Raw genomic sequence first — 26061 nt, 5'->3', positions numbered from 1 at the left:
GAAAACTGTACATTATGGGTTGTAATGGTCCTTTAAAGGAATTTCAGAAGGTAGTAAGGACTGAGTGGGCTATAGTTTGTCAGATATAATCATCATGAATGAAATCAAACCATTCTGAGCAATCAGTTTTTGACAGGTGAAAACTGTACATTATGGGTTGTAATGGTCCTTTAAAGGAATTTCAGCAGGTAAAAAAGACTGAGTGGGCTATAATCTGTTAGATATAATCCTCATGAATGAAACCAAACCATTCTGAGGCAGAAAAAAACCTTTCAGTCACAAGGTATGAGCTGCAATCAGTTTTTGGCAGGTGAAGACTATGGGTTATAATGGTCCTTTAAAGGAAGTTCAGCAGGTTAAAATGACTGGGCTATAATCAGTTAGATATAATCCTCATGAATGAAATCAAACCATTCTGAGACAGAAAAAGACCTTCCAGTCACTCTATAGGAGCTGCAATCAGTTTTTTGGCAGGTAAAAACTGTATTTTAAGTGTTGTAATGGTCCTTTAAAGGAATTTCAGCAGGTAAAAAGGACTGAGTGGGATATAATCTGTCAGATATAATCCTCATGAATGATACCAAACCATTAGAGACAGAAAAAAACTTTCAGTCACCATGTAAGAGCTGCAATCAGTTTTTGGCAAAACTGTCTTTTATGGGTTTTAATGTTCCTTTAAAGGAATTTCAGCAGGTAAAAAAGATTGAGTGGGCTATAATCTGTCAGATATAATCCTCATGAATGAAACCAAACCATTCTGAGGCAGAAAAAACCTTACAGTCACAAGGTAGGAGCTGCAATCAGTTTTTGATAGGTGAAAACTGTACATTATGGGTTGTAATGGTCCTTTAAAGGAATTTCAGAAGGTAAAAATGACTGAGTGGGCTATAGTTTGTCAGATATAATCATCATGAATGAAATCAAACCATTCTGAGCAATCAGTTTTTGACAAGTGGAAACTGTACATTATGGGTTGTAATGGTCCTTTAAAGGAATTTCAGCAGGTAAAAAGGACTGAGTGGGATATAATCTGTTAGATATAATCCTCATGAATGAAACCAAACCATTCTGAGACAGAAAAAACCTTTCAGTCACAAGGTAGGAGCTGCAATCAGTTTTTGGCAGGTGAAGACTATGGGTTATAATGGTCCTTTAAAGGAAGTTCAGCAGGTTAAAATGACTGGGCTATAATCAGTCAGATATAATCCTCATGAATGAAATCAAACCATTCTGAGACAGAAAAAAACCTTCCAGTCACTCTATAGGAGCTGCAATCAGTTTTTTGGCAGGTAAAAACTGTATTTTAAGTGTTGTAATGGTCCTTTAAAGGAATTTCAGCAGGTAAAAAGGACTGAGTGGGATATAATCTGTCAGATATAATCCTCATGAATGATACCAAACCATTAGAGACAGAAAAAAACTTTCAGTCACCATGTAAGAGCTGCAATCAGTTTTTGGCAAAACTGTCTTTTATGGGTTTTAATGTTCCTTTAAAGGAATTTCAGCAGGTAAAAAAGACTGAGTGGGCTATAATCTGTCAGATATAATCCTCATGAATGAAACCAAACCATTCTGAGGCAGAAAAAACCTTACAGTCACAAGGTAGGAGCTGCAATCAGTTTTTGATAGGTGAAAACTGTACATTATGGGTTGTAATGGTCCTTTAAAGGAATTTCAGCAGGTAAAAATGACTGAGTGGGCTATAGTTTGTCAGATATAATCATCATGAATGAAATCAAACCATTCTGAGCAATCAGTTTTTGACAGGTGAAAACTGTACATTATGGGTTGTAATGGTCCTTTAAAGGAATTTCAGCAGGTAAAAAAGACTGAGTGGGCTATAATCTGTCATATACAATCCTCATGAATGATACCAAACCATTAGAGACAGAAAAAAACTTTCAGTCACCATGTAAGAGCTGCAATCAGTTTTTGGCAAAACTGTCTTTTATGGGTTTTAATGTTCCTTTAAAGGAATTTCAGCAGGTAAAAAAGACTGAGTGGGCTATAATCTGTCAGATATAATCCTCATGAATGAAACCAAACCATTCTGAGGCAGAAAAAAACCTTACAGTCACAAGGTAGGAGCTGCAATCAGTTTTTGATAGGTGAAAACTGTACATTATGGGTTGTAATGGTCCTTTAAAGGAATTTCAGCAGGTAAAAATGACTGAGTGGGCTATAGTTTGTCAGATATAATCATCATGAATGAAATCAAACCATTCTGAGCAATCAGTTTTTGACAGGTGAAAACTGTACATTATGGGTTGTAATGGTCCTTTAAAGGAATTTCAGCAGGTAAAAAAGACTGAGTGGGCTATAATCTGTTAGATATAATCCTCATGAATGAAACCAAACCATTCTGAGACAGAAAAAACCTTTCAGTCACAAGGTATGAGCTGCAATCAGTTTTTGGCAGGTGAAGACTATGGGTTATAATGGTCCTTTAAAGGAAGTTCAGCAGGTTAAAATGACTGGGCTATAATCAGTTAGATATAATCCTCATGAATGAAATCAAACCATTCTGAGACAGAAAAAAACCTTCCAGTCACTCTGTAGGAGCTGCAATCGGTTTTTGGCAGGTAAAAACTGTATTTTATGGGTTGTAATGGTCCTTTAAAGGAATTTCAGCAGGTAAAAAGGACTGAGTGGGCTATAATCTGTCATATACAATCCTCATGAATGATACCAAACCATTAGAGACAGAAAAAAACTTTCAGTCACCATGTAAGAGCTGCAATCAGTTTTTGGCAAAACTGTCTTTTATGGGTTTTAATGTTCCTTTAAAGGAATTTCAGCAGGTAAAAAAGACTGAGTGGGCTATAATCTGTCAGATATAATCCTCATGAATGAAACCAAACCATTCTGAGGCAGAAAAAAACCTTACAGTCACAAGGTAGGAGCTGCAATCAGTTTTTGATAGGTGAAAACTGTACATTATGGGTTGTAATGGTCCTTTAAAGGAATTTCAGCAGGTAAAAATGACTGAGTGGGCTATAGTTTGTCAGATATAATCATCATGAATGAAATCAAACCATTCTGAGCAATCAGTTTTTGACAGGTGAAAACTGTACATTATGGGTTGTAATGGTCCTTTAAAGGAATTTCAGCAGGTAAAAAAGACTGAGTGGGCTATAATCTGTTAGATATAATCCTCATGAATGAAACCAAACCATTCTGAGACAGAAAAAACCTTTCAGTCACAAGGTATGAGCTGCAATCAGTTTTTGGCAGGTGAAGACTATGGGTTATAATGGTCCTTTAAAGGAAGTTCAGCAGGTTAAAATGACTGGGCTATAATCAGTTAGATATAATCCTCATGAATGAAATCAAACCATTCTGAGACAGAAAAAAACCTTCCAGTCACTCTATAGGAGCTGCAATCGGTTTTTTGGCAGTTAAAAACTGTATTTTATGGGTTGTAATGGTCCTTTAAAGGAATTTCAGCAGGTAAAAAGGACTGAGTGGGATATAATCTGTCAGATATAATCCTCATGAATGATACCAAACCATTAGAGACAGAAAAAAACTTTCAGTCACCATGTAAGAGCTGCAATCAGTTTTTGGCAAAACTGTCTTTTATGGGTTTTAATGTTCCTTTAAAGGAATTTCAGCAGGTAAAAAAGACTGAGTGGGCTATAATCTGTCAGATATAATCCTCATGAATGAAACCAAACCATTCTGAGGCAGAAAAAACCTTACAGTCACAAGGTAGGAGCTGCAATCAGTTTTTGATAGGTGAAAACTGTACATTATGGGTTGTAATGGTCCTTTAAAGGAATTTCAGAAGGTAAAAATGACTGAGTGGGCTATAGTTTGTCAGATATAATCATCATGAATGAAATCAAACCATTCTGAGGCTAAAAAAAACCACAGTAAAGAGTAAAGACTTCTTTAGGCTAGTAACCTGGATGCTTTTACTGTAATAGCCTATAGATGGCGTGTTGAGTTCACTTCTGGTATTTATGAGTTTCCCGCAGACGCCAACACAGTCAAGTTTTATTGTTTCATCCATGAAAGATAATTTAGTGCGATTTGGAATCAAATCAACTCCATTCCTGAGTCACTATCAAGGCGTCACAGCCCCTCGCAGGTTCAATTAGATTGTTTACAGTTGGTGTGGGTGTATTACCTTGGGGGGACAAAATTAATATGCGCATTATGTATAGGAATTATGTGTGTTTTTTGGCAAGAAAACCTGCACAGGTTCCCACAGTACTACTCCTGAAGGCCTCAGGTGTGTATCGTTATTTACCTGTCACCATTAATCACTCGCCAAACTCCAAACTGTGTATAATACATTCTATGAACACTTGACATAGCAAACATTTCAGGTTGAGTCCTGTGATGCCTGTTTGTTTTTTTTTCTTTCCAATGAGCTTTCTTTCAAACAGCTTGCAGGCGCTAAAGGAAGTCACAAACACACACAGAGAGAGAGAGGCATACACAGCTGCACAAACTTTAAAGGTGTTTTTTGATCGATGGAAACAAACCGATACATTATTATGTATTATATATCTTCCAATATTTGAATATCATTCTTTAAGATCAGTGACGCATAAAGCAGTCCTTTTGATCTAGACGCCCACACACACACACACACACCACACAAAGATAATTTGGCAGGGAAATAAAACACCAATGCCCACAAAAACGGTTTAATTGACTCCTCAAACATTATTTACACAATTCCAGAAGAACAACACAAGTGCCAGATGACAAATGAAGAAAGACAGTTCCTACACAAAATGAAAACACAGCGTATTTAAATAAAAAGGAAGAGTCACTAGTCTAAATTGAAAAACATGAATTGTCTAAATATGTTTAATGAATCAAGATGTATACAGGATAGGAAAGTGCTTCTCCTGTAGAGATTGTGTTATTAAAATCACCTGCAAAACATCTCTGCTCGTTTCACTTTCAGATGATGACGTTGTTCTTTGTTTTCCAAGAGGCGGTATATATATAAGGCAGGACTGGTCAGCGCCACGATTGATGCCTCAGCATTTATCTGGGAAGTGCACTTCAGGACCCAATAAGTCTACAATCCTTGGTTTTACATTCTGGTTTGGATGCTTCGCTCCAATAGTTTGTTTACAAGGAATGTGACTGCTTGGGACTAAATGTAGAGTGGACCATAATGCTCAAAACACAAGCATTCCTTGTGCTATTTTTAGGGATGTGTTGTTGCTTCAGTGTCCTTTACATCAAATCAGTCCCAGTGAGGTTTCTGAATGTGCACTGCAGGACAGCCGAGTGCTTTTATTGACTCCTATTCCACTCATTGGAGTGCACAAAGGATTGAAAAGGGTGTTTTGAAGGCATCCGTGGCTATATCTGAAAGCTTGTACTGTTATTTAGTGGGTGTTTTGTGCATTATCACTCCATGCCATCGTAGCAGATGCAGTAAGAGATTTCAGACACACTATCCACTTGGTTCCAATGTGTCGAGAGAAACTCAGTCTATCACAGATTACAGGATAAGAAGGCAATTCAAAGAGAGCTTTGACCCGGCGTCCAGCCCGCAGTTTACACAGTAGGATTAAACGATGTGTGACATCACAGACTATTAATATCTCTCAGCTTGAGGCTAGGCTGTTAGCTTTTAGCAACAGTCTCTGTCCTGTATTGCAGCTATATGGTGCTTTACGAGTAACACACTGTACATGAACTGCAGCACTATGCGACCTCTAATAACCTTATTTCAAAGTTTAAAGGGAGCAGAGCAAGTACAAAACTGCAAGGCAACGGAAAAAGACATTCAGAAGTTAATAACTGTTTGTGCTACAGCTGCAAAAAAAAAACTGTTTGGCTTTTTTTCTTTTTTAATGCAATAGCGCTGCTTCTGAGGCATTTCACAATAATGAACCACTGCTAAATGTAAAATTCATATAAAAATCACAGGTGAATGGTGTTTGGAAATATTGAATGATACAAAAACCCTGTGACAGCAACTGGCTTGCTCAAATAAAGAGACACAATGAGGATGCTTTTACCGCTGAATTGTGAGGCTGTTAAAAGAGTCTGGAATGTAGTTAATAAAAGTACTGGAAGTAAAACAGCAAACAGCCCACTGTGAACGGATATACGGCAGCTGGTACAGTAATGTTTCACATGCACGAGCAGGACAAAGTGAGGCTTTCAACCATTAAAATGATTATGACTTAATTAAGATCATACATTCCTCAATTGTCTGGTATATTTTGATACATTCAACTACTATTTTGCCTGTTTTATTGTCCCAGCTCTCTTCGCTGTGTGTCTGTATATTGGTCAAGCCAGGCTGTGTCAGTAAAAGGCACTATAGAGGAGAAATTACTGCATCACAACTAGACTGACACGTACTACATCAGAACAATGTCTAATACATTACTACATTTTGAATTGTGTCCATGTCAGGTGAACATCGCCAGAAACAGGGTTGGACCAGAATTCACTTCTATTTTAAATATTCATATTATCAAATAAATGGATATTTTTTTTAATAGTTTAATCAATTTGCGGTGAATAAACTTGTTTTAGTTGGATTTTTTTTTCTGTTTAGTTGGAAATTTTACTCTAATTTATTGAACTGACTGAGGAGAAGTGGTAGTCACCCAGCAGGATTTAAAACGAAGCCCCTTCACCAACCAACAAAAAGGCACACACACAAACACACACGCACATACAGTGACATCAGCGGCCAACCGAACACGCATCGGACCGCAACAGCATCCCCAGAATCCTAGCTTTACAATCCTATACTAGTTTTAATCGCCAGAATCCAGGAGACACAGTGGTAGTTATTGAAACCCCCTGTTATCCATCTACCCTGCATTTTTAATGCAGACAATTATACAAAAAGAAAAAAAACATGTTTTACTTAAGTGACTGTTGCCTGTTGTGGAATTTTGAAAATGATATGGGTGGCTCAAACAATGACAGAAAAAATCCACTTTTAAGAATTCAGTACAAACATCTACAACATCGATAACTGTCACTGGTTTATATTCACACTGAATTACTAGAACTGGATAGTAGCCATACAAATGAAATAAGAAAAAAAGGTATATAACCTAGCCATTTCATGGTTAATTTGAGATTACATCTCTTTAATGTCCACTCAAGTAGAAAGTCGGTCCAATCATTTTAATAAATTCCTATGTCTTAACAATCATAAAACCCCTAAGGTTCACATATATTTACTCCCCACATATATGCACACACACAAGAATGAACACACTCTCACATGCACACACATACACACACACACACACGGACATAATCACACACACAGCCCTACTCTGGGGCCTCACAGTAATTTAGCTCTACAGAAGATAGAGCTCAACAGTGAGATTTGCCACTTTGCTTGCCGGTAGTTGGTCCAGGCAGTCATGTGATCGTCGCTGGTCTAGGACGAGTTCAGCAGGTTGCTAAGGACTGCAAAAAGGAGGAAAAAAAGGTCAAAACATTTCAGAGTATTGTATATGTGCTGATCTGTGTGCTTGTATCTTCTTAAAATGCATTTTGTGTGTGTTGCAGGCTGTTCTAATACACCATTCGTATGTATACCTACTAAAAGTAAATGCGATGTAATTCGTATATGTCCCACAAAATCAACTTGTATGTAATTCACGTAATCGTGAACAACGGAGTATAAAGAGTGGCACACGTTGCGTAGAGAGGACGTCAGGGTGGATGGGTGGGTCACAAAAAAACAGACCCTCGCCCAGGAGGCCGGTGTTTGTACCCCATGTGAAACCGGAAGTCAACGTTGATTTATTTGTCACGTAACTCCCGTACTTAAGTTACACTACTTTCAATGTTATTTTAACCCAAACCACAATCTTTTCCTAAACCTAAATAAGTAGTTTTGTTGCCCAAACCTAACCAAGTCTAACTTTTCCTAAGCCTAACCAAGTTGTTTCCAGTGAAGACGGAATTTTATTTTGAAAAGACTGGAGTGGAAATTGATGCTGGACATTCGTAGGAAAACACGCGAAAAATGAGGAATAACTTTTCGTAAGATAGTGGTTATGTGTGTGTGTGTGTGTGTGTGTGTGTGTGTGTGTGTGTGTGTATGTCCTACCCTGGGGATCTGACTGAGCCTCTGCCGTGTCAGCTTTACGTGCAACCTCTGGATCCGCTTCTAATCACAGAGATTGACAAAGTCAGATAGTCGCAAAAAAAATGCAGACAGACAGACAAACTGAAGCAGACAAGTCGTCACATGGCAGTTTGGATTTCACAAGCATTTAGATAACTAACCCATAAATTAAGTATGACGGTGAAAGCACCAGCCAGGGGGGACTTTCTGAGGATGTTAATGTTTCTCCGCTCTAATTTCTTATTATCACCACCATGAAAATGTATTTCATTATTTTTTTCTGGTGTAAAAGCTCAAAACTACTCGTTTCTGTGTAGCCGAGCCTTTCCATTTACTGTCAGTGGAGCAGCTGCTAATTACATTGCTATTTACAATCCTGACACTCTAAGGAGAATCACATTCATGAATACTAAATACATATAGAAATGACTTTTTACTCAAATTCAGAGCATTGGTGGTTTAATTCTTAATCTGAATCTGACTTCTGCCCCACATTGCTTAAGCTGAATGGCCTATTGCTCATGTTGACTGTAAATTAAAACTTTGCTGAATTGGTAGTATTGGTATGCAGGATGTGTGCGAGTTGACTGTATTAGACAACACTGTCTAAGGGATACAGCTGAGTCTGCTATGTCTCATAGACAGACTGCTGACCTCCAGAACTTGTGATATTCAGACAAAAAGTCACACACACCACCCATCATCTGAGCCTGGCTAAAGCAAAGTGTTACTAAAGATGCTGGCAGCTTGATTAAAGGCTGAGATTCTGCTATGGCCCAAGTCTCTCCTGCACCAAATAGCAATAGAAAAACAACAAAATCTTGACGTGCAGGTCATTGTGGAATTCCTTGTACAAGTGCTGTACTCAAGCAAACATTTAGTTAGTTAATTAGTCAGCAAGATAATTACCCTGTCTATTTTTGAAGCACAGTTTCTTCTTCTGATAGGTGAAGTATCCAACGATGGCTCCCACTACAGCCACGGCAATTGCACTAATGATGCCTGCTACAGAGCCGGAGCTGGCCTCTGTAGGTAACAAACAAACAAACACAAAGATAATTAACACCGGTGCATGAGAGCTGCAAATGTAAACTTTGTCAATATCATTTGAAAACATCATTTGAACTCTAAACATATTAGTTTGAGCATGTTTTATGATACAAATGTGACTGCACTGTGTTGAATATGTGCCAGTGTGAGATTGTAATGTTCAGTATCAACTGTTTCCAGTTGAAATAATGACAGTTCAGCAGCGAGGCTCAATGACACGACATACAGTAATGTATGCGTGTGTGACAGAGATGCATCATCTTGTCGCAGCATTTCCTGATCCCATTTCATTCGCCTACCCAATAATTTAGAACCCTGAAAGCATTCACACTGACAGCATATATCTGTCTGCACCTGTAACCCAGTTACTATGACAACACCCATCTGAATAGTTTTCATGCTGTGTCATAGCCGACAGCAAATACCTCTCTGTTAAAGGCACACGAACGATGGCACGCATGAAACCTGCAATGCAATTTTTTCATTTATAAATCCTAGAATTAAAAGCCCTGCATTAAATGATTTATCTACGTAAAAATAACGTGGTATTATCAGCAAATTATAGTATAATGTAACATAAGATGCCGATACTAGTGTGAATATCACTAAATGACTGAGTTTGTACATAAATTTAATTATTTGCTAGTCATTAACAACTGAGTCAACAGTAAACAGATTTAATTGCAGTAACTTATACATACCCTATACTGTATATGTAATAAGCAGGAATACCTATTACATAACCTATACAGTATGTAATAAGCAGAAATACCTACTACACAACCTATACTGTATATGTACTAAGCAGAAATACCAAGTACATAACCTATACTGTATATGTACTAAGTAGAAATATCAAGTACATAACCTATACTGTACTAGATATTTCTGCTTACTGATAAAATAAATGGCAGGTATCGACACTATGTTACACTATATATACTTTGTGCAGTATTCAAGGTTTGATGTAGGTGCATTGCCAGGCCATATGAGGAAAAATTAGGCTAATATTTAATGGCTATATTGTGCAGTTTAAGCTTTCTGAATTTACTACAAATGAGGTTGGTAGAAGTGAAGAGCATAGACTAGATTATAAAAAAATCTGTAACTTTTTTTTGCAATTTTGAACTAAAAATATGAGAAAAAAAATCAGACAGAAGGGATTGTATCCTGTAAAATTGTTCAGTATCATTGCTTTTCCTCACGGCAATCCTTTCATAAACTAGCTTTTTATTGACCCTGCGGTGTCTTCAGTCAACACAGAATAATAATGGCAGGATAAGCTGAAGTGGCAATAGAGCGAAAGATGGATGGGAAAAAGGATGTTGGGGTGTGATGGGTGAGTCAGCAACGTAAGCACACAACAAAGAATGAAAGTTTCGTAAATCCAGTGGTAAACAGAGTTAAAAGGTGAAACAACAAAGGAGCGGTATGAGTCAGAGAACTCGCGTGACTCAAGATTCATTTTTAGAAAAAGGGAATGGGTCAGTGGAATAACCCAGGAGAAGGCAGTGAGTCAGAAAAGGGAAGGAAAAGGTGTGCAGACAGACATGTGTGAACATGCATGTGGTGCACAAATGTAGAACACACGCCATGGACACATCAGTTTCTCTGGTGTAAAAAGGCCGTGTGAACACACACACACACATACAGACATAAATAGACAAGATGCACCATGGAAACACAAATCTATGGGAACCGTATGTGACCCGCAGCCACAACTATGATCACATGCCTGTATGCTACAAGGCTGAGGTCAGAGGTCAGAGGAAACACTGCAGTAGTCAACATAGCTAAAAGTTACACGTTTAGGGATGCACCGATACCGATACCGGATCGGATATCGGGCCGATACTGACTCAAATAGCTGGATCTGGTATCGGTGATAATGGAGCTGATCTATTCAATTCTATGTTTATATACTATATACATTATATACTGAAATTTTAATTCCTGTTTAAGTTTTGACCAATTTGTAGCTGCATTAAAAAGGTTTAAACTTGAATTGTATGTCCTGTTAATTTTGACGATTTTTTACCAAGTTGCTGGTGTACAATTTATTATTTTAATAATAAATAACAATTCAGTAAATCTATTTATATGTATTTATTTGATTCCAGTCTCTTCCACACAGTGAGGCATACAGCTTATTAATTAAACACTGGTATCGGATCGATACTCGGTATCGGCCAATACCCAAAGCCCAGGTATTGCTATCGGTATCAGGACTGAAAAAGTTGGATCGGTGCATCCCAATTTACAATGTAATGAACTAAATGGACTGATCCATGACTGATTTTAATACTTTTAAAACAGATGCAGTGATAAGAATTGAAATTGTGTACTGACTATTATAAAACGCATTCATCCATGTCTCCAAGCCCGACAAGCCTTTCCCAAGTTTAAACACAAATATCATTACACACTTCAGCACTGGTGACTCAAACCTTTAGCCATTGTCTCCTTTGCCTGGACTTGTCATTCATTATACTAAGATACTTAGTTAAGTTCAAAGGAAAGTTTTTTTTTTTTGTAGCATGCAGCAACAGCGCACCTGCTCAGGGCTCTTTGTATGAAACATGACAATAGGGGAATGTTTATGCTGCAGGTATGTTTGGGCCAGTGCATGGGTGTGTAGGTCAATGTATCCAAAACAAAAAAAGAGAAGAAGGATAGCTCACGTTGGGCTTCCGGTGCATCCACTGTTGAGAACAGAGAACACATAAATACAGTTAGAAACATAAAACCGTACCATTTAAAAAACTGGTTTAACACTTTATGGAAGTTAAATGGGACACGAGGGAACCGTTTTTTTAAACATGCACAGACATGCACCTGTTATTTGTGTCTGTTTGCCAATCAGGAAGAGAAGTAGCACTTCCAACAGAATTCAAGGTGAAATACTCGTACAGAAGACCAAACATTGTTTGAACTAAAACAATAGGGGAGAGGCATTTTCCGCTGAGTCGTGTATCCTGTTTGTATTGTCAGAGGCATGCCAGTGATATCCTGTGTCTTACTACTGCTGCTGTGGCTGCTGCAAAGCTACGTATCTGACTTGGGATTTGTGCGATTTGCACTGAAGATGGTGTGATGTGATTGTATTTTTGACCGTGAACACAAGAAAAGTCTTACCGTCTCCTGTGGCTTCAGCAATATGTGCTAAAGTGAGAAAGGAAGAGAGATAAGTGATTATTAAAGGAGGATGGAGAGAAAAAACACATTGTCATTTCACGTTTAAATGTGTTAATAATGCATGTAAAGCACAGAAGGCAGAGAAGAAGAAGAAGAAGGGAGGAGCAAGACTACTCTCTTTGTGGTAATTTACACCTCGGAGGCATTAAGAGGTCTAGAGTTTCCGTCCTAACCGGTCTGGAAACACACACGAATGAAATGTCCCTTCTGTATACTCACAGAGATGCCTTTATAATATCAGAGAGATAAAATATCTGAGGGAGACACACACCCTCTGTCTTGCTCTCTTATCTATGATTCGTTCCATATGCAAAACAACCCTGTTATCGCCTTCTGCGCTGCCTGTCTGTATACGCCTGTGCCATCACGGCTGCCCTCTACCTGCTCCAACTTGACAAAGCCGCTAATAACAGAGCACTAAAGAAGGGGCGCCTATCACGAGATTATGATGATTAAAACGACATAGATGAATCAGCTTTCAAACGGGGAATAAAGGGTGAACGCTGCAGCGTTCAAAGTGTTGCTGTCAAATTGTTGCTGTCAAATTGCTCCGTGGCTAGTGATTAAACTTTCTCGACCCAGGAGCTAAAACGAGTCAATTCATTGTCTCGAGTCATGGGAACAGAGCTCATAAAATTAGAACAGCATTCTCGCAGTATATAGACCACCGAGAGGAATGTCTAAAAGCGCTGTTTATGAGGCGCTGTCTTGACGCAGCCTCGTGCTACGAACCATTTGGAAAAGGTGTAACTTTGTAGTTTTGATGCCAGACTACAGCTAGCACATAAAGGTGCATAACGATGGCTGCCTCGTGATTTCATGTCATTGTTCAATGTAATACCACTTGATTGCAGTTACAACAGAAAGGGAAATGACAAAAGCAGGAAGAACATAACGTTAGAAAATGCTGTATGGTGAGTCTATTTGAACTCAATACACAAATATCTATAGTAATAAATAAGGGTTCAATAAGCTGCTTTGCTCAAATATGGTAATACAGGAAGTACAACTTTAAACGTCTCCAAAGAGTGATGACTGGTCTAACTAGGTCATATTGTTGTAATTACCATATTTATTAAATACGGCATCGTATTGCTGCCACACAGGAAAAAAACGGATCAGTATCATGTTATAACGTGAAAAGTTGATCATGATAATACGACATACAAACTTATCACGTTATAATAAGAAACTTTTCTTGTTATGACAATACACTATTTATCTAGTTATATAACATGATAACTTATTGTTACAACATAAAACGTTTCACATTTTAATGTAATAAATGATATTGTTATAAGATGAAAAGTTTCACGTTATAATAAAAGATAAATAGTATATTGTTATAACAAGAAAAGTTATAACATTAAACTTTTCATGTTATAACGTGATACTGATCCGCTGTTTTTTTTCTGGTGTGGCAGCAATGCGCTGCTGTAATTAAGTCACTAATTTCAGCATTTACAAAGAAATTACATACATTATCAAATGTCCCATCCACTTCCTGTTCACATGCGTTTGTTAACAGGAAGTTTAGGCAAACTGGGTCAAAGTATTAGAGAAGTTGTAATGTTCCCTAGAGCAGAGATGCTGCTGATCCCATACACATCCAGTTACTGCGGGATTTATCTAATTTTTCCATATAGATTCAGGGTTAATCTCACTGTTCCACATAGATTCAAACTGCATGCAGAGTGATAAAAAAGGTAGCTAGGAAAGACAGTACAATCCCATAAAAACTGAACTACCTCTTCACCAGTGCCTGTTTGTAATGCTAACTGTGTGTACCCAACGGTTCCTGTGTGCATCCCTACATACTTTTGAGGTTATTGGTTACATTGATAATATCATTAGTAATTGTTATCAGTAGTTACTAACCCCCAGATTCCCCCATACTGCGGCTCTGTCCTGAGTTGTCCACTTCTTTGTTATCTGGCCCCAGAGCATCTCCCAAGTCAAATCCAGCATCTGAAAAAAATAATTAGATATCATTGGTGACAGAAATGCAATATCAAAGTCCGTAGGGAAATTCACTTTTCACCGTCCCGCCCATGAGGGATATGTTCCAGATGTTCACCAAAAAAAGTCATCTCTTTAACACACTGTTCTACACTGTTACATGTTGAACTACTTAATGATAATATCAACCATCATGGAAGCACTCCCTACTTCAGTCCCTCGCGGCCCCGATAGTATAGTGAACACCCTGCAGAGGTGTCCTCGATGAGGACTCTGAAACACTAGCTGCTCCGAGGGTGTGACAGTGATCTTGTGAACTAGATTAAAGGATATTATCTGTCAAAAACAATACCATACCCTGAATCTATATTCATTAGGGGGAAAACCCCAAGTGACTTATACAACATGTGGGACTCGGTGAACAAGAACAGTTTCAGGGCGAGGTAGGATCGTGAATTATTTTAAAGAGAACCTCGGGGGCATAATTATCCAGTGACTTATTCGTTCATCACCTGACATTAAATCATACGTGAATGTTAAGTAACGAAATCATATTTTGAGCCAAGTTTCACTCCGGTACTCTCATTCTCCCGTGTTCATATCTATCTACTGAGCCTCCTTTCTTCGTCTATACTTCTCATTAACCTCCCCACCTTCTCTTCTCTACTCTTTCCCCTTGCGTCTCCCTTTATCTCTTTCCTTTTGTTTTTACACCTCGCGTCTCTTTTGCAGCTCCCCCCCCCCCCCCGTCCTTGTTCTCTTCTCCTTTCTCTCCTCTCATTTCTTTATCCTCCTTTCCATTTCTCAACTCTTTTCTTCTCGTCGCCACCGTGCGAGAATGTTTCCCCTGCCAGTTATCACATGGACGAAACCTTCCATAGCAACCGTGTCCTTAAGGCTCAACAGCACCCCCACTCCCTTTCTTAGTTGTTAGCATGACTAGGAGAGGAGATAATGACCAGCCAAACATAACATTTCTATCCTCGAGTGAGGGAAAGGAGGATGTCCTGTTGTAAAACAGGTGAGGACAAACAACAACACTTCTTGGAACAGGAAATGCTGAAATGAGCGAAGAGAGAATTAAAAAGAGAATACTCTTACAGGTGAAGTTAAATAGGTGAAGTTAGAGGTTTCCATACCACCCCTACTTTAGGAGGTAAAACTGTGTGCGCCAAAATCCCACCTCATAACCTTCCTAAGAGATTTGTGCTTTTTTGCTAGAAAAGCACATCTGTTTTCCATTAATTTGTTCAGAAAATGGGGAGTTGCTGCAAAATGATGCATGAAATCTCATGAAAAGCACAGGACATGTACAGTACATTTTTTTTTAAACACAAAAAATTACTACAACAACAATAATTTCATCCTGGGGTCAAATGTTGACACCGTGGAGATCTAATAAGTTTTGACATATTGTAGGTTCAGAGTTTGAGGGAAATACACGACAGAGGTATTCAGTCAGTTTGGCTCAAACACAATCCGTACAGATTTTAAAATGCTGCCGTGTAGGACTTCAACATTTTCGTCGAGTGTCAATTAAACAGATCAGCATGTTTGTGGATTCATTGTTACTGTAGTTACTGAAATAAACGGCTTTAAATTGTGTTGCACTGAAGTGCTCTTGTATGATGCGGTTCTGAGTCATGAGCAATTATTTGTGGTGTGCCTTCGTAATTTGTTTAGCTGTGAGACTTGGCTCCAGAAAGGTTTATATATTGTGGCTTTGGAAAGTGTTCAAATGAAAGAGAGAATTTATTATTCTACCTAACTGCCCAGGGACTACGGGTGGAAAATAAAACCTGATACATAACATCTCTCCTTGTTTTAAATAAGGTTAATGTTCTTTGTGCATTGTCCCGGTTCAAATAACAAAACATAACAATGACATGAAAAAAAAATGTTTACCTGAATGCACCTCAGGAGCATCCGCCACTTTAACTGTTGGCAAAAACAAAGAACCGAATCACACACAATTGAATTGTTCATATAACTGCACACTACATCTACTACACTGCATATTATAGATATTGAGGCTTCACATACATGACATGACACAACATGACGTGCTACATGTAATTAGACAGAATGTACCAGAACAAAGTGGAAGAAGAACATGAAGTTTTACAAACAAGTCTGTACAGTTTCCTCATGTAAAGGAACTACTTGCTTGCATCTACAGGATACATGTGTTCAGCTTTCTCTACAACTCTACACTCCTTAGCATGTAGAAATTTATAATATATCACCCACTGTCTAAGGGCACTATTCTGTACCAACGACATTAAGAAAAAACATGGAAACAATAATGGAAATTCTTGCTTTCATGAATTACAGTATATCAGGGATCCTTTTTGCCGTCTTTCCCGTACGAGAGTGTGAAAAATAAGCACTAGAGCCTTTATATTCTTACTTTCAGGGACAACAACCGCAGGGGCTTCTGTTTCTACGGCTGGTTTTGTTGTTTCTGAATCGGCGGCAGGATCAGTTGGTGTTTCCTCTTTTTCTGCTACAGCTGGATCTGCTGCTGATGTGGTCTCAGAGTCAGTCTATTAAAAATAAAGCATGTAGAAAGGACACGTTAACTTCTCATTAGCATAGCAGCTCTTGAATAATATGTTACACACAGCATGTCAGCAATTATACATAATTGTAATGTGGAAGTTTGTTAGACACGTTTGTGACAGTAGGTGTGAATAATGAGATGTTGTTAACTGCTACTGACCTCCTCCTTAGAGGTTGTTGCACCACTGCTTGAGGTAGCGTCCTCCTCTACATTAGCTGTTGGTTCCTCATTCTTAACCTCTGGAACGGCTTCAGGCTCTGGACAGGAGAGAGACACATAAGGGAGGGTGTGTTTTTATCATCCAAGTGTTATGGCATGGGCTGTGGTGGCTTGTTTTACTGCAGCAAAACCAGAAAGTGTTTTCTCACACCTTTGCACATTGTTAAGGCGAATGGAATGGAAAAAATGCAGATCTTAGAAGTGTTGTAGTATGAGGCCTCTGATTAGAGATCGGCCTCATGCTTAATCAATAGATTAGACTGACTACATTTATTCTTAATACTACAATCACTGTTGCGTCTCAGTATGAAAAATATTGTCTCTCTCGGTATGGGAGTGTAGCATTAAAGTGGAGGATAAGCAGTAGACATTATGGCAAAAAGTAGAATCTGCACATAACAGCAACAGTGAATGAAAAATCATTTTGGGAGCAAAGCACAGTGTGTGGATTCTACTTTGTTGCCTATGTGGGATTCGCTTAAAATAAGAAAAAGTAAGGAAATTTTATAGTTTTTGAGTCAGAATAATCATCTGAAATGAGCACACAAACTGTTTATTTTAATTTCACTGTATTTCATTTTTCAGTGTGCCTATTTGAACACCTGTTAATCACCTTTTGTTGTTGCATCTGCTTCTGCTCCTGCATCTGCTGCAGCAGTAGTCGCTGCTTCTGTGTCAGCTGCAGCAGGAGTCTCTGGTTCTGGGTCTGCTGCAGCAGGAGTTGCTGGTTCTGCCTCATCAACCGCAGGAGTCACTACTTCTGTGTCTGCTGCAGCAGGAGTCTCTGGTTCTGGGTCTGCTGCAGCAGGAGTCGCTGGTGCTGCCTCTTCAACTGGAGGAGTCGCTGCTTCCGGTTCAGGCTCAGGATCACTCCCCGTTGGTGTTTCTCCCTACATTCAGCACAAGATTTACATCTCTTGAAATTACATTCCCATAATGATCCAGAAAAAAGAGTCTCTGGTCAGGGGTATTAAGATCACTTCAACTTATTTGTTAGTGGTTCGCCATCTCTTTCTTGTACTAAGCACAACTGATTTGCAAACTGGAGCTTTGCCGAAATACAAAACACAAAAGTCCGTCTGAAAAGGGCAGACACAGAGCTGCCATTACATCTCAAGCCAATAACATTGTGCTCCATAAAACTTTCTATACCCAACTAAGAACTAACATGACACGTTTTTCAGCTATTTGATACGTCTCAGCTTATCAAATAACTGCCTAAGGATTTAGAACCTGATTTTGAGCTTGACTATAGATGCAGGTCGCACAGAGGCACTGTTACCAAGAAACACTGAATAATTCAGGTGGCCCAGAGCTGGACAGGGTGTATAGATATGTATTTATTGTGGCAGCACTAGTGTTGTGCTCTCGGCTATGTAAGATAAGAATTTGTCCGAGTTTGGAGTGAGGACGGGTATAAAGACAAGAAAGTTTGCAAAGTCACAGTAACCCAAACTTAAAAATAACCTTTTTGAACTATATTCACCATTACATTATTCACCCAAACATTACTCGAACCTGCACTTATGACACATTTTTAAGTCAGTACATCCATGATGGAACCAAAAGTTGTTGCTTTAAGATTTGTGATTTACCAGGAGACCTCTATTGAGATAAAAGACTGACTAACCAACAAACAACAATGTATTCAGTCGTCACCTCAGCTTCTTTTGGGACCTCTGTCGCTGCATCTGCTTCAGAGTCCAGGGCCGCATCAACTGCTGGATCTGTTGGTGGGGCTTCATCATCTACAGAGATGTGAGAAGAAAAAAGTAATAGAATAAGTATTGACTACTGGGATATATCAGTTTCAAAAAGTTGGAAAAAGAAAGAGCTGTCCTGAAACTGACATCACACAACTGACAGAAACCCGTGCAACTACCATTTTCTTTTTCGAAAAGAAGAAATGAGGCAACCCAAAATCTGTCTCAATGTCTCAAAGGGAGTTTCTTCTGCCTTTGAAGCCTCACAACTTGACAATTCAACACCCCTAAATTTGACTGTATTGACCATTTGTTTGTGCCCTCTCCTGTTCACAAACAAATATAAGTCTGACCTAAAATAGAACCAATAGAGCATGAAACTGGTAGTGATTAGTATAATTAAAAACAGCTTGCCTTTAATCCATCTGTTTTCACTTAAAACCATTCAAATCATCTGTCTGAACGGTCGTTAAGATGTTGTGGATTCAACACATTCTCCAACACGACAATCACTACCGACAACACACTCACACACACACACATACACAGAGCCACGCCCTGCTCTGATTGGTCCCTGATGTGGACGTTCCAGCAACCGCAACTGGACGACATCAATCGATCGCGTCTCACCTGCCTCTACATCATACGAAGACTCGACCTCAGCACTGGCATTGCAGCTCTGTACTAATGAGAAAATACAAAGCACGTGTCTTTGTCACTCTGTGGTGTTTGTGTGTGTTTGAGGCAGCGCTGTGAGATTCCCCTGTTGCTTGTGAGAAGCTGAAACAGCAAAAACTAAGCTCTGACTTGAGCATTCTTTGCTGTGCTGAGTTCAGCAGCGCCCTGATGCTGGCTCATCGGGCCATTACCTTGTTCCAAATAGTACCAATCGTTAAATAAGAGAGATAACCTTATGGTATGAGTGATGCTGTGCTTTCTGCTGGCAAAACTGTATTTAAAAATGGATTGAAAAAGTGGAAAAAGAATTGTACAAGAAGGCAGAACGGGTGCCAGACCACTACTAGAAAACTAGAAATTGACGTATCATAAAGTAACAAGAGTCATCAGGGTTTTTACTGCTCAGTATCACAACTCTCTTTCTTAATATGCTCGAGGAAAACAATTCTTCATCTTTTTCTAACAGCTGCTCTTGTTGGCAAGCGAGTTTCCAATGAAGGGTGGCTGTGTTGCCAAGTGAGATCGTATCAGAGTCACTGAAGCCTTGAGGGAGAGCGGCACGAACACTTCTGAAGAATTTTCATCACACCGTAAATTCTCTGGAGGCGTGCAGCGCTGGTGACATCCCGGCTCCCTTCACACACACACAAAAATCCATACACACACGCGCGCACAAGCATTACTAAACCACATGCACTCATGCACAAGAACATGAATGTGAGACATGCACAGATGCTGACCGCAATAAAAAAACAAGCGCTCTTTGTTTCCTCTTGATCCCTGTTTGAATGTCACTGTGCTAGCTTGAGAGCCAACATAAACAATAATCAGAGGCCTAAATGGTTTATTAAGAATCAAACAGCAATCGGGGCTGAATGAACAGGACAGCATGTGCTGGAACAGGTATGAGCGGTAAGTGTGATGCGTGTGTTTCACTATCTTCACTTGGAAATCACTGTCTTTACTTGGAAATCACAGTCATTATCAAAAGATGTGCCATGGCAGGACATTCAACTTGTTGATAAGTTTAGATGCCAGTCGTGCTGAGCGTCTCGCCGCCAGTGTTCAGATGGCTGATGATAAAACATGTACAAATCTGACAAAACTACAAACTTTCTGCTGACATGTTATTATTAATTTGTCAAACCAGGATCTATGATGATGTGTGTGTATGCTTATGTGGAAATTAGTGGGCACATTTTCTCGTGGCAATGTGCCTACATGCCCGTGTGCGAGGTATGTGGCTCTCATGTAACATGTCATGTGTGTGTGTGTGTGTGAGAGTCTCTTTCTGTTGCCACTCCATGGAACATTCTGTTCCCATCTATCAGTTTGCCACTTCCTCCTCTAACTACTTCCGCTACAAACACCCCCCGACCCACCAGCACACACACACGCATGCGCAAACACACACACACACACATATATGTGCGTGCGGACAAACTCATAAATACACCTTCTCCTCCCCTTTCACTCCAAACATACAAACAACCACATGTTCACACACACGTAAAGTAAAGTTCACATTGACTCCAACACTTTGAGAAAGCGGCGTCCTGTTTTGTGTTAGTGCAGCAGCAGCAGCAGCAACGAAACAAACTGTTGCACATCCAAACCTCTCTCCCTCCTTTCTTTCTTTTTTGTCTTTAAGACTGTATCCCCTCTTTTCCTCTCTACCAAAAGTCTTAACTCTCTTTGTTTCTCTGCCACTGCTTTCCCTGGAGGCTGATGAGTCATCTGTGTGTCTCTGACATGGCTGCACGCTATTGTAAGAAACTGTACAGCATGTGCAGCTTTGAGATGCAAAGAGCTCCCCTGAGGAAGACTCTTAACCCAAACCAGTTTACACATGTGGGAAAAGATCACACTGTCAGTTACACTGTGTTCTTTTAGAAAACTGGCTCATATGGCTCGATAGATCGATGAATTCACCCCACGGAGTACACCTATACGTGTAATACAATCCAATACAACAGCTCTGACACATGTTCTATATTAAACATATCATTAAACTTATTGAGAGGCAAAGTCCCGCCCCCTTCCAGTGGATCACCGTGGGAACTTATTTCGGAAAAAACAGGAATGTTAGCCAACAGAGAGGGACAAATATTTTTTTTATCCTGTTTGAATTGCGCCATGAATCACACAAAACATAATTTTGCAAGTCATGAAAGTGTCAGCATACTTCTCAGTTGAAGTATACTGTGAAAATACGTAATATGGGTGTCGCTCGTTTTCTTCCCGGCTGATAAAAAGATCAGGGGTCGCTGGATGAAACACATCAGGTCAGATAACATTTCATTTGTGCCTGGTCATAGATAAGTTAGATATTTAGCTAGTGTTGGTGACGTATATTGTGCGAGACGAGAGATGTAGGTCACTGAGCTGTTTCACACAAAACTAAATGATACCACGACAAACTGCAACTTTCTTGACTTGCAAAATAATGTTTTAAATTCTCAAACATCGTATGTGTGATTCATGGCGCAATTCAATTGGGATCCAAAAAATACACCAAACCCGGCAAAGTTGTTACGTCATTAAATGAACGGTTCAAACATTTTGGGAAATACGCTTATTCACTTTCTTGCTGAGAGTTAGATAAAGATTGATACCGCTTTCATGTTTGTAAATATGAAGCTAAAGCAGGAGCTATAGTTCGCTTAGCATAAAGACTGTTAACAGATATAGCCTGGCTCTGTCCGAAGGTAACCTCTAAACTAATTAACATGTTATAGCTCACTTCAGCGGCTTACGTGCCAGACTATTTCTTGGCTGGGCACAGTAACTTCTTGTCGTCAACCGGAATTACTGGAAGTTACTGGTCCCGGCCAGGAAATGGTCCAGCACATAACCGCCTGTAAAACAATAAATTGTCGTTATGTTGGTATGAATTAAACAAATGAGATCTTTAGAGGTGCCAGTAGGAGGAGGAGGAGGAGCAAGGATAGCTGTTTCTCCCTGTTTCCTGTCTTTGTGCTAATCTACGTTTTAAAGAGCTAAGCATGATGTTCTCCCCCCTATTGAATGTACTGCACATGTCCAGGGCGTAGCTTTAAAATGTTTCTGGGATTGGAATTTTTGGAAAACACCCCTTATGATGCACATTACATAACGTTTCCCCCGTTCTTTAAGTTCCAGCAAGCCGGACTTTGATATCATTCTTTTGCAAAAGTTGTTCCTGGCAAGTTACAACATGTTGGCGAGCTACTATCTGGTATATTAACAGCCAATTCAGCGTGAAAGCTGCACTTAAAGAGTTGCACATCCTGTTTCAGATGCTCGATTGATGTTTTAGGGCTGAAGTGATGGATGATGCAGGTGTTTTGATATCCCAAGGGTGACTCATGATGGAACTGCTTACCTTGGCAACTGATAACACTATTTGGTAAGTCTGAACTTTAGCCTGAAATTCTTCTCATCTCCGTCATATTCACCTTTTGTTTTGGAAATTACATGAGAACAAGGAAGTCGATCTTCTTCTAAATCATTGCACATTAAATATGTACCACGCATAATCCACGTGACATAAATTGGGAGTGTGAGGTATGTTATCAATGCCAAAGGAAGAGGAACTTCATTTTTCTGACTCTTTGGTTCCTGTCGTGAGAGTGTGTGTGCGGTTGGATGACTAATAGTGCGTGTTTATACACTAATACCCGTAATAGTACACCAGAAACTGTGTGTGTCAGGTAATACAACAGCACCTCCACGGCGCATTGTTCTGGCAGGTATGGCTCTATTGTGTGTTTGTAGGACAGAAAGTGCTGTGTTTACCCCAATCATGCACACCTTGAAACTACCCCCATGGGAGCAGAGAGAGAGTGTATGTGTGAGTGCCTTTCACTTATCCACCAAAAGAGTGATTTATGTGTTGGTAGTTGAGGGTGTAAACAGAGACAAGTCTGCGCACACTATACATACACACCTGGCACACATCACACCGCTCTTTTTAGCTTTAATCTGCCTCCAAGACGTACACACATGCCCTATAGCTGACTCATACACACATTAATGAAACACTCCCACATGTTCTGTACATTAAAGTCATATCCCACACCCACACACACACACACACACACACACACACACACTCACAGATGCAGAGGGCCCTGGGGGAGAGGAAGCCGCTGAAACTAGTTGTGTCGTTGGGTGTTGTCTACAGCTGGAGCTGGATCTGGTTACCGAGACACTCCCTATCCTTCACTTCTATAGCTTACACCGTGCACGGTGTGTGTGCACATTATGCCACTGACCTAACAACCCATCTTTTTCAGTGTACCTAGGAACCACTTGCATGCAAGCGAGCAAAACACACCCATTGCCTGTGTCACCGCGCACCAGCATTGGGGTTTACAGTTCAGCAATTGGAGAAAAAGTGTGTGTGTGGGAAAGAAAAAGTGTATGTGTGTGTGTGTGTGAGGGTGGTTCCTCTCTGGTGGTTTGTCTGTTAATAAAAAGTGAACCGGTAGAGTGAGATTACCAGATCACACGCGTGTTTGGGACCAACTGAAATTTTGTTTGCACAACAGATGAAGCTCACTGTTCTTTTCCTTCCTTGTAGATCTCTCTGTTTTCCCTCTTTAATCGAGCTACAACATTTCTCTTTTATCTTCTTCCAACATCTCCCCTACTTTCCCCTCCATCTTTCCCAGTGTCTGCGTTTTTTTTCCTCAATGCCTCCTTTCTCTCTCTCCCTCTGAGTTTTATTGCTCGTTTGAACAATCTGAAATCATTGCTTGAATGCGCCGCGGGGAAGGGCAGGGTGCCTATGGGCCAGCTGAAGAAAGAAGAAGAAGAAGAAGAGAGCAGATCATGAAGAAAGAAGACATAGAGAAGGAAAAAAAAGAGGAGAGACTTCAAAGACGTCAGGGATCAAATAGATAGATAAAAAAAGGAGGAAAGAGGGATGAAAGAGAGAGAAAAGAAAGGAAATGTGTACAGTATATAAAGACAATAGGCCCACTACCACACCCCATGTGGGCCAAAACTCATTTCCCAAAAAGATGTTGGCCACATTACATGAATGTCACACCTACAGTATTTCCCTGATAATGTCTGGGTTGCAGACAATCAGTATGGAGAGAAGAGACGCTTTTTATTCATTCAGTCAGAGCAGATTAAAACAAGCAGATTGCAGCTAAAGGTGAATTGAATTGGCATGCCGACAGGGAGTGCAGGCAGACTGGCAAGAGACTGGCAATCAATGGCACTATCTCACACACACACACACACAGACACAGACACAGACACAGACACTGTATGGATGAGTAATGAGGCAGACGGGCAGAGAAAGGAGAGAAAGATAGGTGAGACTGAGCCTGAGGGATATGAATGATGACCAAAACACAGACAGAGAACAGACTAGACATATCATATTTAGATAGATAAATACATAGATAGATAGATAGATGCATACATCCATACATAGATAGATATAGATAGATAGACAGATAGATAGATGCATACATACATAGATACATAGATATTTGATGTGCGTGCGAGCAAAAGCCCACAGCTTGAAGGCTGAGCTGAATTAATTGGAGAATAAATCATTACCTTGTGCCTTGGCGCTTGCAGCCAGCAGGCTTCCTAATAGCAGAATCCACAGGTATGACATCATGGGAACACGGTGTTCTGGCTGCGATTGAACCAGAGACTCACACACTCCCTTTTCTTTCCTCTGCCTTTCCAACAGGACAATGAAGCGGCTCTGGAGGGTTTCAGGTGGACCTGGAGCTGGAGGGGCGTGTGCTGCGTGTCGGTGTGCCGGTGCCGGTGCGTTCTTGCGCGTCGGATCAAACCCAGTGGCGTCTCCAAAAGGTGCTCAGATGCTGATGCTTAGTGCGCGCAACCGCGAATCCTGTCTCCCTTTTGTCTGGATTGGAAGAGAGAGGTCCAGTCTTTATTAAGGTGGGCGTGTCTCTCTTCTCCCCAAACACAGCTCGAGGGGCTGGGAAGGTATTACCTCCTTCACTAATCACGAGCGCTTTTACCATTACCATTCCGATGCTATGACTGGTACTAACGACTTACTCGTCTTTTTTATCAACCCCACATCTCAATTATCCAGTAACTCCTTATAAAACATACACTGTTAAGAATTTCCCAGTAAAATAACAGTAAAGAAACTAATGGCAGCAGGGTTGCCTTTATGTTACTGTCAAATTAACATTATCATACTGTCGCTGAAATTTACAGCTCTGTACTGTTAATGGAAAATACAGTTTGAACTGTTTTTTTTTATTAATTTAACAGTATTTTACAGTTAATTTATTGTTTAAAGATACATTATATAGCTGTTTTTTCACCTTTCTTTTACATTATCTTACTGATTTCTTTTAATGCACTATTTAGGTTGTATTTTTTACATACATTTTAATAAACATTATTTTGTGCCTAGATGAATAGACTTAGCAGGTTACAGACATAGGAATAGTCACACTAAATACAATTAAAGGCACTTGTTAGGAAAAAGGCTATAATAGACTTGACACTTTTCCCAAAATGTCTGTCTATAGCTGGCTACAAGCACAGAATGCAAACCAGAACAACATGTGAGTGAAGAACAATAAAGCTAATTCACTGATTTTACAATCATGTACAAT

General features: G+C 39.7%; 1 protein-coding gene across 8 annotated transcripts; it reads right to left on the bottom strand.

The window, feature by feature from the left end:
* Positions 1 to 4642: 4642 nt before the first annotated feature.
* si:ch211-39i22.1 (predicted GPI-anchored protein 58) lies at positions 4643 to 25352 on the bottom strand. Of its 8 annotated transcripts, none has more exons than XM_037790272.1 (13): positions 25013 to 25352; positions 18722 to 18820; positions 17830 to 17964; positions 17686 to 17769; positions 17013 to 17110; positions 16701 to 16836; positions 16196 to 16228; positions 14210 to 14299; positions 12272 to 12298; positions 11818 to 11838; positions 8996 to 9112; positions 8069 to 8128; positions 4643 to 7419 (listed from the first exon to the last, which is right to left on the bottom strand). In XM_037790272.1, the coding sequence occupies exons 1-13, from the start codon at positions 25074 to 25076 to the stop codon at positions 7391 to 7393; spliced, it is 993 nt and encodes a 330-aa protein (XP_037646200.1). In that variant the 5' UTR covers positions 25077 to 25352; the 3' UTR covers positions 4643 to 7390. The 8 variants fall into 8 exon arrangements, with proteins under 8 accessions (XP_037646200.1, XP_037646197.1, XP_037646201.1 ...); XM_037790269.1 differs by having other exon boundaries at positions 17686 to 17806; positions 17837 to 17964; positions 25013 to 25351; XM_037790273.1 differs by having other exon boundaries at positions 17686 to 17794; positions 17855 to 17964; positions 25013 to 25351.
* Positions 25353 to 26061: the final 709 nt, after the last annotated feature.

This window comes from Sebastes umbrosus, chromosome 13 (assembly GCF_015220745.1).
Source record: "Sebastes umbrosus isolate fSebUmb1 chromosome 13, fSebUmb1.pri, whole genome shotgun sequence".
Lineage (NCBI taxonomy): Eukaryota > Metazoa > Chordata > Actinopteri > Perciformes > Sebastidae > Sebastes > Sebastes umbrosus.
The sequence above is the reverse complement of the archived record's forward strand: the minus strand, read 5'-3'. Positions and strand labels throughout refer to the sequence as shown.